The sequence below is a fragment of the Sturnira hondurensis genome, unplaced genomic scaffold (genome assembly GCF_014824575.4).
Source record: "Sturnira hondurensis isolate 20B ecotype Veracruz unplaced genomic scaffold, ASM1482457v3 Scaffold0008135, whole genome shotgun sequence".
Taxonomy (NCBI): domain Eukaryota; kingdom Metazoa; phylum Chordata; class Mammalia; order Chiroptera; family Phyllostomidae; genus Sturnira; species Sturnira hondurensis.
Genome location: NW_028080766.1, coordinates 124,150 through 141,145, shown reverse-complemented (window position 1 = coordinate 141,145; position 16,996 = coordinate 124,150). Strand labels below are relative to the sequence as shown.

The window sequence follows — 16,996 nt, the reverse complement described above, 5'->3', positions numbered from 1 at the left end:
TTCAAATGTATGGGCCGGACGTTTTCGGGCAGAGTGAGTTTTTGTTTCAACCATTATTGCCTGGAGTTGTGGCTTCACTAGAGATTTGGTTCAATCTTAGGTAACATGAACTCCTTTTTGATACAGTGCAAGTCTGCAATTTTTCCATCTGCAGGCCGAGTCTTCCTCCCGCAGGCTCCCCTTTGGGGGTCAACAGTCTGCCATCTTCTTTTTCCCATCAGAGATTTTCTTTACCACATATAATACCAGGCTTATTCCCATCTTGTTTTTGTAAAGATGAGAGTGAAATCTTTGCTTTCTAATTTTACTCTTTCCCTTTTATTATTGGAGGCTACTTACTTATGCAACATGATTCTTCCCTGGGCACTCATCAGCCGGTATATGTTTCAGCTTGGCATGGCTCAAGCCTCAAACTTTTAAAGTTTTAAGGCAGCTGAGTTGTGCAGATGGCCGATAAATCAATCACTATAGCCACTTTATTGCTTGTAAGGTGATTACCCCACTTTGCCCGTAGTGACTTTTCAATTTGATTAAAATGCAGTTTCATCAGGTCGTGGTTGAAGCCTGCACTTAAATATTTTTATAACTACCCCTCACCTCTTTATTCAGCACTTTTGTGGTTCTCGTCCTATAATTCGAATTTCCATACTCCTTGCCAAAGGAATTTTTATTTAGTGCTTATTCCAACCTCTTGTCTTTGTAAGAGTGCGATATTTTTCCTGCTAACTGCTGGTAAGCACTGGCCCTTCTGCAATGCATTTTCTCCCTCTCAAATTAGCTCTGATGTGATTTGTAATCAGGCTCTGATGGTCGTATAACATGGCTGATGTCTTGGTTTATTTGCAATTGTTTTTCAGAGAAGAGGAGCCAGAATAGTGGGAGGGGAATTGTTATGCAGGAAAGGAGTAAACCCTCAACTCTGCCACTGTCCTGGCAGCGAGAGCCCTGTTGACTGTATTTTAAGAAAAATGAAAACTGAGCACATGCACCCAGAGCTCCTGACCCGGGGCAGTGTCGCCTGCTTGGCATGGCTCTCGGCTCGTCTTAGGCCATTCAGGCCACTGTAAGAAAATATCATAGGCTTGTGTCTGATAAACAACAGATATTTATTTCTCACAGATCTGGAGGCTGGAAGTCTGATGAGATCCAGGTGCCAGCGTGGTGGGGCGAGGACCCTCTTCCCAGTCACAGACTTCTCACTGTGTCCTCAGATGATGGAAGGGACGAACAAGGGAGCTCCCTGGAGTCTCTCTTATAGGGACACTATTCCCAGTCATGGGACTCTGCCCGTATGACATGACCACCTTTCAGAGACCCCACTTCCTAATACAATCAGAGTGACAAAGAGGTTGAGTCTCCGGCAATGCAGATGACTAGCGGAGGTCGAAGAAGGCAGCACTCTGCAGTCTTGTTTCAGCTTCCACACTGTGAACAAGCATCTTGTCACAGTCTGTTTAGGGCCCCATGTTTTACATTTTTGTGCCTTTTTATTGGTGATTTCACTGTTGACAATGGTGCTGAAACTCAGTGTGGGAGTACCTCTAGCATTCTTAATGCCACCCAATCTAGGGTATTTTTGTCGTAGCAGTCTGTATCGACTAAGACAGACTGTGTGTGCATGCGTGTCTTTCATTACAGCAGAGACGCCTGTGCTGAAATAATTCTTCCTCTATGAGAAAATAGAACAAGCGGGTTATTCTGCTGGGTGTGTGCAGATATCCTGCTTGCGTTTTTAACCACAGGTTTTCTCTCTCAGGTGTAAGTAGCATGGTTCCATGCGTGGGTGATGAGCAGCTCTGGAAACCTGATGGATTTTCTCGATGAGCCATTCCCTGATGTGGGGACATATGAGGACTTCCACACCATTGACTGGCTGAGGGAAAAGTCACGGGACACCGACAGACACAGAAAGGTAGGTGGCAGTCATAAGAGACATGTTGAAGGGGCTCCCCTGCTTTCATTGGACAGTTATCGAGATCTGACTTAGGTTCCTATGTCATCCGTAGGCTGGGATCTCAGGAAGGGAAGAACTGTGGGAGAGGCAGCCTGAAAATATTGCCTCTCAGAAGAATGTGGGCTTCTATTAACACAGGGAGGCAAATGGGTATTCTTGCAATGTGTGCACCTGTATCCACCTACCTTGTGAGTGTGATCCATGCTGGAGACTCCAGAGTTCTTGTGTTTAACATTGAACGTGGGAAACAAAAGAAGTTAGTCATGTCTTTGTTAAGGAGGTTCTTTCGTGGGCAAGGTGTTACGATATAGATTAAAATAAGAATTCTATTCAAAATGGTGGCACTGAATCGATGTCTCCCTTTAAAGTGGCTTTTGAATAGGATCAAATCACATTTAATAAGTTTGTTTAAGTAAGTGACTTGTTTCAACTAGAAAGCCTGTTTTATCATTGTGACAGGTTACTGCAAGAAGGGTGTAGTGGGAAATTGGTTGGTCAGTTCCATTTGTTTTCTCAAGCACCTTGTTTCCTGAGGAAGGTTTCAGGCAAGGAAGCCTGAACTGGAAAAGGTACACAGATGATCCTGTGTCTTTCTGTTTCTAGATAACCAGCAAAAGCAAAGAGTCTGTATGGGAGTTCATCAAGGGTCTGCTGGATGCCTGGTCAGGATGGGTGGTCATGCTGCTCATCGGCCTGCTAGCAGGTATGTGGAAGGGGGCTCCGGAGCAAAGCTGAGCTACTGAGCCCCAAAGCGCTGGCTGTTTGGGTTGGTCCTCTGAAGAGGGCGTGTGTCTCTTTTACCCCATGCAAGGAATTTAGTGCTTGAAATGCCCGACAGCAAAATACATGACCATACGTTGAACATAAAATCCCCAACCCAGCCCTGGCTGGTGTGGTTCACTGGATTGAGCTCAGACCTGTGAATTGAGAGGTTGCAGGTTTGATTCCCAGTCAGGGCACAGGCCTGGGTTGCAGGCCAGGTCCCCAGTAGGGGGCGTGCGAGAGATAGCCAATGGATCTATTCTTTCGCACATCGATGTTTCTTCCCCTCTTTTTCTCCCTCCATTCTCCTCTCTAAAAATACATTTAAAAATAATAAAAAAATCTGTCATCTGTAAGGCATGCTCTGAAGGCAGGGCCCAAGTGTGGTTACTGCAAAGCAGTAATTGGGGAGCTGGCTGGTCTTTCCACATAGGATGAAGGTCTATGGGCCATACTGGATTTCATTAAAAGCACACATTTTATATTCTATACTACTTAGTAATGAATTAGTAAGACCCCTTAGGAGCTGGAGGTATGTCCAGCCCACACATTGTCCCGATCCTCAGGACCTCTATATCCTTCATTTTTATAATCCTAACACTGTGTTTCCAGAGTGAGTGGTAGAGTCTGTGGAGGAGAAACCTACCCTTTTACTATCCAATGCACCAGCTTTCTATGGAAATTCTTTCCTGAAGCTTACTTCCTTTTAGGAGGCTTTGAATGTTAATGTGTACAACAAAGAATTTGAGCACGCTAAACACATGCCCTGCATAAACCCCCTACCTATAATAACGTAAGAGTTACGGTTATAGGATTGACCAGACAATTACTGTAATACAGGCGGAATATAGCAAATGCTCTAAGAAAGACAGAATGCTAATGGGGCACAGATATAGATATTGTGATTACTGAGAATTTCAGTTTCTGGGTGCTTCTTCATTTGTTCCATATATAAGTGTAAGAGGGGCTCCATCAGCTTCGGCATGTCACAAAAAGCCAAGAGGAATGTGTAAGGGGAACTGCTTTCCTTCTAGTCACAGGAGCTGTTCGTTCACTGCTCCCAGTCTGTCCCCTCCCAGTGGCATTCCCAGTACATAACGGCAGCAGCGTTGGAAGGGAAATTCAATTTTATGGATACACAGTGTCTTGCCACCAATTTGTTTGACTGCTTCTCTGAAGACCTTTGAAGGTAGGCAGGGTGCAAGTTGGTTATGAATTTTGAAAGTCGGCAGGGCATGAATTGGCTATGAATTATGAAGACATACCCTTTATAACCCCCCCCAATTTAGAATAGATTTATAAAACCGTACACTGTATCATTATCTTTGGCTCCTAGGAAGGACACACGAATAGAGAAATGAAGAAATCCAGAATAGATTTTGTGCCATCCTGCTGGAGTAAACAGCACAGTGTAGATTTATTGACTAATCTAAGAGTCTGATTGGGCTGTCTTTGACCTGATATTAACCAGTTGGCTTCACTATCAACCTTATTTTCGTCACTTCTTTTAGGAAGAATCACCTGGGGAATTAAAAAAAATAATGCTCCCCGAGGCTTCAAATAGTATGTTTGGAGATGATGTCTTAGCACTGAGTACAGAACCCTACTTTCTCCTCTCCTCCACCTGTGATTCTAATGTGCAGCTTACACTCACTGGAGAAAGGTTAGCCCCTGGGTACTTCAGCAAATGAGTATAAGAGGAAGGCAAGAGTGACATGATACCAACAGTGAAGGTGGCCAAAGTGTTCTTTGGATCTGAATGTACGTAGCTTGAAGGGAAAGTCAGCAAAGTGCACCCCATTGACTTTCCCATTCCCCAGTAGCGCCCCGGACATTATATTCTGACTCCTGAGATGGAGAGGTCTGAAAAGGGTCTCCTCTGTAGAACATTTATGAGAACTTGCCACTGGGTGTCGCTATTGCTCCACCAAACAAAACTTCACTAAAACATTAACGAAGCATTTATTATGAATCACCACTGGGTGTCACTGTTGCTCCACAAAAGAAAGCATCGACGGAGCATTTATTAAAAGTAATCACTGGGTGTCGCTGCTGCTTCACAAACGAAGCGTTTATCAGAATTCACCACAGGGCGTCGTAGTTATTTCGTATTTAGAAGGGAGCTAAAACTCCCAGCTCTGTGAGAAGCGGAGTCAGCCTGGAAGATTAGGTGCAGGATAATGTGATGAATGAATGAATGGTGGTGGCATTTGGGGTGTCTGTTCCCTGGCTATGAGCAGGACTGTACCCTCACCTTCTTTAGTTCTTTGTTCAACTGTCATCTTTGCCTTGAGGTATTCCCTGATCACCTTTTCTAAAAGTACACCTCTCCTTGTCTGAGCCTCATCCCCCTTGCCCACTGGATATATGTGTTGTATGTATGTATGTAACAGCTTTATTGGGGTATAATTTACATACCATATAATTCATACAGTTTGAGTATACAATTCAGTGGGTTTTAGTGTATTCACAGAGTTGTACAGATATCACCACAATCAATGTTACAACATTTTGATCACAGTCAAAGAACCTCCATACTGTTTAGCTGTCAAGTTCCAGTGTCCCCAGCCTCTTCCCTGCCCCTGGCAACCACCTGTCTATTTTCTGTCTTTCTATGGTTTGCCAACTCTGGAAGTTACATGTAAATGGAATCATACAATATTTAGTCTTTTGTGATCAGCTTTCATTTACTCAGCATAATGTTTTTAGGGTTTATCCATGGTGTACTGTGCTCCACTCCTTTTTGTTGTCAAGCACTATTCCTTTGTATGAATATAACACATTTTATTCTTCCATTCAGCTATTGATGGACATATGGGTTGCTTCTACTTTTTGATGTTGTGCTGCTGTGAACATTTGTGTGCAAGTCTTGGTGTGTACACCTAGAGTAGAACTGATTGATCAGATGGTAACTATGTTTAATTTTTTGGAGCAACTTCCACACTATTTTTCAAAGCATCTACAGCATTGTAGTGTGCTATACAGGTGTAGGCAAAAGTAGGTTTACAGTTGTGAGTATACCAAACATAGAGTTTATTCGGGTATTATCATTTAATTGTTAATTATTATATTATTTATTTGTATTATGTAAATCTACTTTTGCCCACCCTTTTATTTTTCTCTCCACTACTAATCACCTTCAAACAGAGCTCTTGATTTACATACTTACTTTGCTTAGTGTTTCTTTCTCCATCCGTGAAAGCAGGGACCCGAGTCAGCTTTGCTCATTAGTGTGTGCTCAGGGCATGACATAGTGACTGGTATATAGTAACTAGGTGCTCAACTAGTGGCCAGAGTAAACTGATGGACCTGAGTTTTCTGATGTTTATTCATTTATTACACTCCTTCACTCAAAATGTATAAATCTTTCTAACCGTGAACCTGAAGGCACACAACAATGGACAAGGTACATGGCCTTTGTCCAGTTAGAATGGACACAGGGCATGGACGTCTGGCCTGATCCCCACTGTGGCATGCAAACCAGACAATAGAATCTCCCTCGACCCCAACTTAGACACTAGTGGAATAAGCAGGCATACCTCAGAGATAGTGTGGATTCAGTTGCAGACTACCACAATAAAGCAAATATGGCAATAAAGCAAGTATCACAATAAAAGCAGGGCATACTCTTTATGCTGGAAGAGGGTCTTGTCTTCATTTGCAAAATATGTAACATCTGTTGAGTGCAATAAACAAAGCTCAATAACATGAGATATGTCTTTGTATATATACATATATATTGTAATAATAATATTATATGTTAAATAGATATTACAATATAATACCATGGCATTAGGATGTGATAGATATGGTGATAGGTGAATACCTGGGAAGTATATGTAGCCCAAATTTAGGAAATCAGGGAAGGCTTCCTGATGGAGGTGATGTAAAGGAAGATAAACAGGAGATTGCCAGGTGTGGGGAGAGCAGTGCTGCCTGAGATGGTGTAAAGAGTAGAGCTGCCGGGCTCCATGAACATGGGGTGGGTAGGTATGAGAGTTAGTGATGGAAAGCAATGAGGCTGGCGAGGTAAACTAGACCAGCTGTTCAAGTCTGTGACCTATTGAGAATTCAGGCATTCTCCTAAGAACAACGTGTAGCTTTACTGTAATGGGAAGAACGGGGAGGGGTGAGCCCTGATGCAGGTGTATGGATGACTTTGATGCTGATACAGGTGGGGAAGTGATATTAAAAGTTTGGAAAATTTAGTAGGCTGAGGGTGTCCTTGCCATCATAAGAGACTAGAGTGACTTATTTTAGAAAGAGACCCAAGGTAGCCCTTTGTGGCCTACTGTATAGTTTATTATATCCTACTTCTCTCAACCTTTAAAGTAGTTATTTACTTATATAGACCCACAATCCCTTATACAATAATTTAAAAAACCCATAGAGTCCTAATAAGTGAGGCTTTCCAAGTTAATATGTGTGAACCCAGCATCGTGCCCCAGAAGCTGCTATGGGGTTACATCCTTTGTAGGGCACATGTACTCTATTCCTGAAATTTGTAAGAAATATCTTCTGCAAGCTGCTTGGCCCCAGTGGCTTGTGATGAGTGAAGACCTGCATGTTTTCCTCTCCTGCATGGTTAAAGGCATGCAGAGACCACATATCCATTGGCCTTTGTGTCTCATTTGGCTGGGCACTGCCTTGCCCATATCCTAAACACTCAAGGGACTTCATGGCTAATGAAGAAACTTCCTATATGTGTGGCAACCTGGGACGTGTCCATGTCCTTCTCTGGTGTGTGGCCTTCCTGGCTGATGTGCTCCTGCACTGGCCCCATGCTGTGTGTTCTTACCGTGTCATCATGTGGCAATCCCTCTAGGTGGCTCTTGCTGTCTCTTCCAGGTACCTTGGCTGGGGTCATCGATCTTGCGGTCGACTGGATGACTGACTTGAAGGAGGGAATCTGTCTATCTGCCTTCTGGTACAGCCATGAGCAATGCTGTTGGACTTCCACTGAGACCACTTTTGAGGACAGGGACAAGTGTCCCCTGTGGCAGAAATGGTCAGAGCTGTTGGTGAATCAGTCAGAGGTGGGTTTCTGGGCAGGGCCTTGACTGGAAATGCCTGCCGTCCAACAGGTGCTTTGGGGCACAGCTGGGTGCTGTGTGAATGTCTGCGCTCTCACCCTGATGTCTATTCTGTTGATCACCCACAGCTTCATACCGGTACGACTTCACTTTTTCTAGCTCTAGTGTTCAAGATTCAGTTGAAAAATGCTGCCCTACTGTTTCTTGCGCACAAGACTTGTATATATTTCTAAAAGTCTTGTGTCTAATTTTATTTTTCTTACCAAAAATAGTTTCCTGAAGAAATAGGGTTGATTTTTATACTTTCCAATTAAGGAATAAGATACGATCTTAAAAAAATAACAGCTTTGGTACTCCGTTCCTTTTCATGGCTTAATAACATTCCATTGTATGGGAAGACCACTTTTTATTTATCCACACATCAGTTGATAAACATGAGTTGCTTTCACTTTCACTCTATTATGAATGATTTTGTTTTGAACATTTGTGTGTAAGTTTTTGTATGGACATGTTTCCATTTCTCTTGGGCATATATCTACTAGGACACAGGTGGCAAACACAGGCCTGCAGGCTGAATCCGGCTCTCCACATTGTTTCATCTGGCCCAGCACCTTGTTTCTACCCAGCAGCAGCGCTGAGCTCCTTGCCCCTAGATAAGGAACAGTTATATGTATACAGTCTTAACATTTCATTCAGCCCCTTGAAGGCAACCACGAGGCTGATGTGGCCCCCGGTGAAAATGAGTTGGATGCCCCTGCACTAGGACAATTCCTGGGTCATACGGAAACTCTATGTTTAACTTTTGAGGAACTGCAGGACGGTTTTTCAAAGTGACTGCACCATTTCACACCCACCCACAATGTATGAAGATTCCACATTGTTCACATCCTTACCCATACCTGTTGTTATCTGTTCTTGATTGTAAACATCTTACCACTTGTGTGAAGTGGCATCTCATTGTGGTTTGTTATCTCTCAATACACTTTATGAGTAGGTGGCATAGGATGTTTCTGGGTTTTCTATGGTGGGAATGTCTGGGTACAGGTGGGAATGTCTGTAGCGGTGAACCACAGACCGGGAGCTGGCATTCATGGCACCAGAAGCTTCAGATCTGATTAAAAATCTTAGTTTGGGAAAATAGTTAATGTTTCACCAAATGTAGTAGTTATAACAATGACTATGGGTCACTAATAGATCAGAAACCCTGGTGAGGGGAGACTAAGTTTCCAAGATTCACATTAAGGGTAATGTGAAGACCACTCAAGCTAGAACTATTCTTGGGAGATGTAATCTATTTCTTTATTTTCTCATGTTCCCCCTTTTTAGCTTGCAGGCCAGTGCGCAGTCTACTGAGCCACACAAGCCAGGGCTTGCCCCCACTTTTTGTGCCTGATAGACTTAGTTCAGCTGAAGACATTTGCAATGCCCTTTGCTGTTTTGCTAAACTTGTTCTTGGAGAGCTGCAAATTCATTTGTTCAACTCTCAGAAGTAGACAGGATCTTGAAATCTCACACATTTTCAGTGCTTGCCATTGCTTCCAAAATAAATTCTCTTGGGTTGATGGCAGTGGACAGGCAAAATTGGCTGAGTGCCCTATTTTATTTTTTCTCTTCTACTTGCAATATGTTTTTTTTTGGGGGGGGGAATATGGCCGTCCATCTTTTCAGTCATTTTATAGTTTTATACTATAGAGATTTAAGATTTATATTTTGATTCAAAGAATTACTGTTAGCAAGAGTGAGAAGTTATTTTTAGACTGAAAAAGGTACAGTTTTAAGTGGGTGACATGTGTTCCTCGGTCTGCTTTCCCACCACATAGGTGTGAATGTATGTGACTGTAAAGGCTGAGCAGTCTCCTGGAATGTGTTTCTGCATTTAATAGGCACACATGTGGCCGTGTCCATGGCCTGACTTGCAGGTGACCTTGCTTTCCCTCCCCCTCTCTGGAAGGTAATTTGGTCTCCATCCAGCGGACCAGGTCCTCAGTGCCAGGGAGCCCCAACTGTGTGTGTGCTTGAGAAAGCTTTCTCCACACATCAGACAATTTGGAAGAAATGGTTCAATGACCCATTCTGACTGATGATCCAACTCTCCCTGCAGAAGTGCCTGTCTAGCATTAGCATGTATCTGAACCTTCTGGAGAGCCCGCTAAGATACTTTGCCAGTCACCTGTTCTGGAGTGTCTCATTTAGCAGCTCCGGGGCAGGGCCTGGGATTCTATATTTCTGTCCTGCCAAGGGACATGGAGGTGCTGACCACCAGGGGTCCAAGGCACATATTTAAGCGGCAGTTCTCATAGTCACTGGCACTGTGGGTGCCGTGGCTGTGGCCTCAGTGAAAGCAAAGGGAGGTTGATCTACTGTAGACAGGACAAAACAAACCTTTTAGGGGCTCGAATACAGAACTTTCTGCATCACACCTTTCACTAACTCTAGCGCAAGTGGTGATTAAAAGTAAGTGTCCTCCCTAGTTTCTATGGTCACTGAGGTATCACCCGGTGGAAAGCTTGTGTAAACTGCTTGTGGAGAAGCCCTGGCTGTGTGTGTGGGTGCAAGTATGGCAGTAGCAAGAGCTGGTAAAGGCAACACTGCCTTTCATTGACACAGGACCCGAACAGAAGCCACCCAATCTGGTCAGTGCTTCTGCTGTCACAGTGGACAGCGGAGCTGTCAGTCTGCTGTGGCTTACCAGTTCTCTCTTGTTTTGTGTCTGTTTTTAGGGTGCCAGTGCTTACATTCTGAATTACCTATTGTACATCCTGTGGGCCTTGCTGTTTGCATTCTTGGCTGTCTCCCTGGTACGCGTCTTTGCGCCCTACGCCTGTGGCTCTGGTATACCGGAGGTGAGTGCTGGCTGAATTTCTTCTGTGCCCATAATGAGAACAGCAAATACTTTGTAGCACTTACATGCCAAGCACAGTCCCAAGCATTTAACATCTCTTAAGTCATTTAGTCCCCATAATGAACCTATGAGGTAGGTACTACTATTCTTCATTTGGTAGTTCAGGAGCTGAAGCACGCAGAGGTTAAGTGACTTGCCCTAGGTCACTGAGCTTATCAGTTGGGACTTGAGCTCAGGGTTCATGCTCTATATTCAGGATTTAGGCTCTAGTGCTTCTCAGATGATTAAAGTCTTGTCTCTGCAAACCATGCATAACCCTCAAAGCCTGTGGAGTCAGAATTCATTAACCACACACATACGTGTGGCACTTTAGTAATTCATGAGTACATCTATGATGTAATGTGGAAATAGACAATAGTGGAGGTTTTTTGCCATGATTTGCTCTTGTGGCGACAAGGCGATAGCAATGTTTATAAAACTTAATTCCACATTCAAGGCATGTGCTGTGAATGCACCCCCATGAGTTCAGAGTTCTTATATTTTTCGGCAGTTTCATGTAACCAATGCATGAGGGAAGTGACCTCATCGATTAGAAGGAATGCCTGGGACTAGACTTGAAACCTAGGATGATCTCTTGGTAGAACAGCAGTAATTGAGCTAATTCCTGAAAAGCCCAGACACTGAACATTTTAGCCCGAAACAATTCTTTAAATTATTATAAGATCACTGTAAGCAGTCAGTTCAGTTCTCTTTGGGTTGGTGCCCCAGCCACGCCCATAGGCAGTGGGGATGGTAAGTTTCAAGATGTGAGCAATTATCGTGACAGATGCACGCTACTCCTCACTCCCTGCACCCACACTCTTCGTTGGTGCTGCCAGTACTGCTGCTGGCCCAGGCAGTTCATGGAAAGGGCTGGAGTAATTAAAAGATTGTCAAAAGAAAAGCTTGACATGTCTTGTTTCAGGAACAATACAAAAAAAAAGACTGAATATATCACACTGACTGTTTGATGGTTTATGTTAACATATTGCTTCAGGAACCCCCAAAACAAGCTGCAATACCATCCCATTTCTTTAATGCAGCCAGTTCTGCCCTAGCACAGTCTGCATTCTTCACAATCCCAATGCTACGCACCATCGCATACTATGAACATGGAGCTGCTGGCGAAGTGGGCTTAGGGGCACAGCCCTCGGAAACGTTGTTGGTGACACATGGAAAAAGAGGAGCCTGATAAAAACAGTAGCACCATTTTGCACATGTTTAATGGTTAAGGAATACATGCATGCTCCCTAGTGCACATGTGACCTGGTAGGTGTTTGAGGCACGTGCCTGTGTGCGTTTTGTGCATTCCTGCATGGCTGGGTTCAGCTGGTGCCATTTTTTGTGTTCACGCCGTGTTTCTCCCAGATGAAATTGTGCATAAACAGACGCGAAATTTGTTATGCTCAAGTTCTTCCCTAATGCCTGAAACGTATTGGAACAAATTTGTGTTTTCCAAACAAATGTTATGGCAGAACTGACTGTATTTTATTTGATACCTAAGATGTAAGGCACCCTGGACGTTAAAAGGAACAGATTGTTGTTGGCATCTCGGTTTGGGATCCTGCTGCCAACGGTATGCATTTTCTGATTTAAGCCACCTTGTCAAAATAAAGAGATGGCCAATGGGGAATTGGCAGGAAGTTTAAAGCAGTCCTGAAAGGTGTGATGGGCACTGCCATCTTCCCCTTCCATGAAGCAGGCATGCTAGGCTTAGCTTATGATCCTGCAGACAGGGAGCTGGAATCTGAGTTCTGTGTGGGAAGTGCTGTCCGAACTTGGTCTTTATCTGAAGTGGGCAGGTATCTTTCTTTGTGCAACCTTTCTGAAAAGGGGTAAAATGCTCAGCATTAAGCTTCCTATGTGACAAAGTGCAAGGAACACATTGATGGGGATGAAATGCAGAAAAGTGAGGTCAAGATACAGAACTAAGTCACAAAGGAATATATAAAATATGCTGTTACATCTGTTGATGTAACAGCATACTTCAGTACATCTTTAGTGATGCACACAGGTGCCAAAGCTATAAAGCAAGGCAGGGAGGGCTTTGGAGTCAGGGAGGAAGGAGGTTCTACTGAAGAAGCTGACGCAGGGCTTTCAAAGGCCCACATTCTTACCCAGGGTGGAGGGTATGTGGGTGTTTGTTTTATTCATATGTTGTTAACCACATATACTATACACCACCCATTTCTGCATTCATAAAAGAGTTCATAATAGTCTTTTAAAGTATCAGAAACCCAGTAGAGGTTTTATAATTAAATTTTGATTATTATGACTCAGTAACAGCAACATTTTCATTACTATAATAGAGTTTGAAACTTGCAACCTAAGGGTGCAGTACCTACCCTCAGTTTTTGGAGAGAAGGGGCAGAGTAGAAAGTAAATGTCAATAAATAGTTCCTGGATGGAAAGAAGCTCCTCCTAGTCAAGACCAACTAACTACATACAGTGACTTCTCTCAAATTGAGACATGGCCTCTCTCCTTGGTTTTAGCAAAGATACTCACTGCGATACTTAGAAACTGTACCTGGAGTTGTTTGAGTAGATCTTCTTGAAGCTGCTACACAGGGTGCGCAGTGTCAGACAAACAGTGACCTTGCTGAACTTGCGCACATTTAAAAAACTGCTTGTCCTCCCCAGAATTTGCCTCTGAAGCATTTTGATTACTTAGAATGAAGATTCCTTTGGAAACATTTTTTAAATGCAAATTTAGAGAATGGTTTTCTTTGTAGGAAATACTCTTGTCTAAGCTGTCTAAAGCAATTTACAAGTGAACACTTGTTCTTAGACTTGGGGATTTAGAGAGGACCAGGCAAGGGGGGCCCACTTTCTATTTTGTTTGCTTCATTATCAGAACCACTATTAAGTGTACAAGAAATCCTGTCCTCTTAGAACTTACTTTGAGTTGCTCTTTCATTACAAAACCTGAACACTCTCACAGATATTTGTTTACCAGAAAGGGTTTAAAGTTAACCCTACTGAGTCACAAATCTGCTGAAGTTCATCTCATTAAAGCCTTGCTTAACTTGGTCTCTATTCAAATTAAAGCAAGTGATTGGATTTTGGCATTTACTGGGAATGAATTTGCTTTCTTTAGTTCCCAATTTGATCATGACAATTTTATAAAATCATTTCAGAGAATTACAAAATACCTATTACATTGTTCAATTTACCACATGTCATGGCTGGCGGAGGCTCAGGTAATTGAGATACTTGTAGTTTTCTAAATGGAATTATGCTTTTAAACTCTCCCCTAGGGTCCAAAGCCACATTAACCAATGGACAAAAAATTCAAGATAATTTTATTCAAGGCAACACAAAAGGGCAGGATTGTGGCAGGCATAATAAAACATCCCTTAAATAAACGGATCACAGATGCCCAAAGCACAGTCTTAAATAGGCCAAGTACTATGAAGTGAAGGCCAGTATAACCACTGCTAGTTTGTCTGCTGTTAGTTAAAGGCTAGGGCAAGAAATACCATCTGATCGTGTCGCCAGAACACCTCACTCATTTTCTATGGGAAGGACCACCTTGAGTTCTTTGTGCACACACGCCTGCACACTTGCTCTCGATCTTTCCCCTGGAAATAAAAGACAGGTCTCTATCAATTCTGAGATGAAAATGGTCCATTCACACCTCTTTAAAATTTTGAGGATTAGTTCATTTCATGACCCTCTCCAAATTGCCAAAGGTGACATGATGCCGAAGAGGGTTTCAGGGTGGTCCCTTAACTATTGAGAAATTAGAAATACTTGTACTGCTCTTTTTGGGAACAGGGCAGTGAGTGCTTTTTTACCTGGGCTGCATTTTAGAATAACCTGGGAAGGCTGTAAAAATCCTCAGGTCCAGGGTACACCTCAAACCAATTACATCACATCTCTGGGGTTCTTAGTCCTTAGGTGAGTCCAGTAAGTGCTAAGGTTTACAAGGATTGTAACAGCTTTTGAGAAATTGATTCCTTTGCAGAGCAATGCCTACCTGGAGGCACTTTGAGGTGACATAAATGTCCTAACACCAACAAGAGTTGACACTGTCTCAGTATGTATTGATATTATACAGTGGGAGAATGGAAATTGACCATGAATTTTATTGGCTGATTCGCTCGGTGTCTTAACTAATTTATAATTGCAAGTTTCTAAATTGGTAGCTCAGCAGTAAACATTCACTCCATTTCAGCCATTCAGGTAAAAAGTTGCGCCCTGGCTGGTGTAGCTCAGTGGGGCGCAGGCCCGCGAACCACACGATCATGGTCCCATCCTAGTCAGGGCACATGCCTGGGTTGCAGGCCAGTTCCCAGCAGGGGACTCATGAGAGGCAACCATACACTGATGTTTCTCTCCTTCTCTCCTTCCCTCTAAAGATAAATAAGTTTAAAAAATCTTTAAAAAAAGTTCTTTACCCACTGGTGATGCTTCTGTATCCCAAATAATACAATTTTCCAACATATGGAGTTTGTCACTGAGATTGGCACCTAGTTGAATTCTAAAAGCATTAGGCAAATTCATGTGCACCTTTAGGAAGAAAGCCATTATTTGGCACTTACAAAATATGGCAGGTCTGAAAATGGAGCAAGACAACTCTACCACTAGTCAAAGTCCTGTTTAACACAAGAGGGCAGGAATTGTTGGAAGAAAGGAGGTTGTCATGGGTTCAAACATCTTTAAATCCCCCAGAGGTGTGTTATTAGAAAATATTGAGCATCTCCTTTCCCCAACATGATATTAAACATATTTCTCACACATATAGAAAAGTTGAAAGAATTGGCTTTAAAGATCCTTATACTCATGGCCTGCAGCAGGGTCAGTAGACTTTTCTGGAAAAGGACAGAGTCAGTATTTTAGGGTTTGTAAGCCAACAGGCAAAGTTGAGCAACTCTTCTCATGACAAGGCTAGGAGTCTTGTTTATGTATTACATATAAAAATGTTGAAAGCACTCTTAGCATGTGGGTCATACAAAAATAGCCAATGGGCTGCTTTTAGGCCATAGACTTGACCTAAAGTCCCATTGACATTTTGTTCTATGTGCTTTGTCTCCATCTGGAACATCTTTCAATAGTCAAAAATTAACAGTTAAATCAATAGCTTTATGTCTCTTTTCAATATAACAGAGGGTTAATGTGAATGGGATAAAATGCATGAATAAAATGAGACCCTGATAATTAACTTATTTGGTCCTCATTATGATCTTACCTGTCTAGGAATAATTAAGATTTACTGTGCATTGTTTCACATTTCTATTAATATAATATTAAATTATATATTAATATAAGTTCAGTTAATGTAAAAGCATAGCTAAATCAAACTGAAAGCAGGCTCTCTTCCACGTAATTTAGTGACTCTAAGCTTGAGAACCGCTTCTCAGGGGAATTAGTTCCCGGCTGTGGCATTGAAGTAGCTCATGCATCCTAGTTCTCCGTCCTCTGTTGCAGATCAAGACCATTCTGAGTGGCTTCATCATCAGGGGCTACTTGGGCAAGTGGACCCTGCTGATCAAGACTGTCACCCTGGTGCTGGTAGTGTCCTCGGGCCTGAGCCTTGGGAAGGAAGGGCCACTGGTACATGTGGCTTGTTGCTGTGGCAACTTCTTCAGCAGCCTCTTTTCCAAGTACAGCAAGAATGAGGGCAAGAGGCGTGAGGTGAGCATGCCCAGCTCCCATCTTCTGGAGGGTGCCGCACCCTCTTGCACTCCCCCCTGCACACGCTTGTTTTCATGAAAGGCCTTGGGCTACACAGAATGCTTTGCCTTGCAGGTACTTTCAGCGGCTGCTGCGGCTGGAGTCTCTGTTGCCTTTGGTGCTCCAATTGGGGGTGTGCTTTTCAGTCTAGAAGAGGTGAGCATGGGAGGCTGTGGAAGTGTGTTTTGGGGGCGGAGGGATACGTGGATGGTTAGCTCAGCAGTAGGCCTCCATCTAAAGCCCTCTGAGGATTAGACTCAAAGGAGCATTGACATGATTCCTGCAGCTCATTAAGGAGCCATGATTTTTTGCTGCTAAATATCTGCTTTCGAGAATTGTTTGAAAAAAATTATCAATATAAATTTTGGGGAAGATTTGCAGTGTCCTCCCTTTCTCATAACCAATTTAATTAAGCATGTTTGGTTTTGGCAACCCAAAAGATCTATTCAATGGGTCAGTAAACATTTTCTCTAAAGGGCTAGATAGTAAATATTTTAGGCTTTGTGGGTTTCCTGGTCTCTGTCACAGCTACTGAACCCAGCCATGTGGCAGGAAAGGTGCCACAGACAACACATATGTGACTGGGCATGACTGCATTCCAACACAACTTTCCTTATGAACCCTCAAGTTTGAATTTTATATGATTTTCACATGTCACAAAATAGCATTCTTTTGAATATTTCACATGAC

The 16,996-nt window shown here is 43.0% G+C and overlaps 1 protein-coding gene across 4 annotated transcripts in view; it reads left to right on the top strand.

Annotated features, from left to right (window-relative positions):
• Positions 1-16,996, top strand: part of CLCN4 (Cl-/H+ antiporter 4) — a 51,211-nt gene that overhangs the window by 15,765 nt on the left and 18,450 nt on the right. For all 4 annotated transcript variants that reach the window (XM_037053867.1, XM_037053866.1, XM_037053865.1 and 1 more), the window contains 6 exons: positions 1,757-1,912; positions 2,558-2,657; positions 7,565-7,752; positions 10,470-10,592; positions 16,061-16,267; positions 16,382-16,462. In XM_037053867.1, the coding sequence (XP_036909762.1) occupies positions 1,787-1,912; positions 2,558-2,657; positions 7,565-7,752; positions 10,470-10,592; positions 16,061-16,267; positions 16,382-16,462 (825 nt within the window). In that variant the 5' untranslated portion in view covers positions 1,757-1,786. The remainder of the gene's footprint in view (positions 1-1,756; positions 1,913-2,557; positions 2,658-7,564; positions 7,753-10,469; positions 10,593-16,060; positions 16,268-16,381; positions 16,463-16,996) is intronic.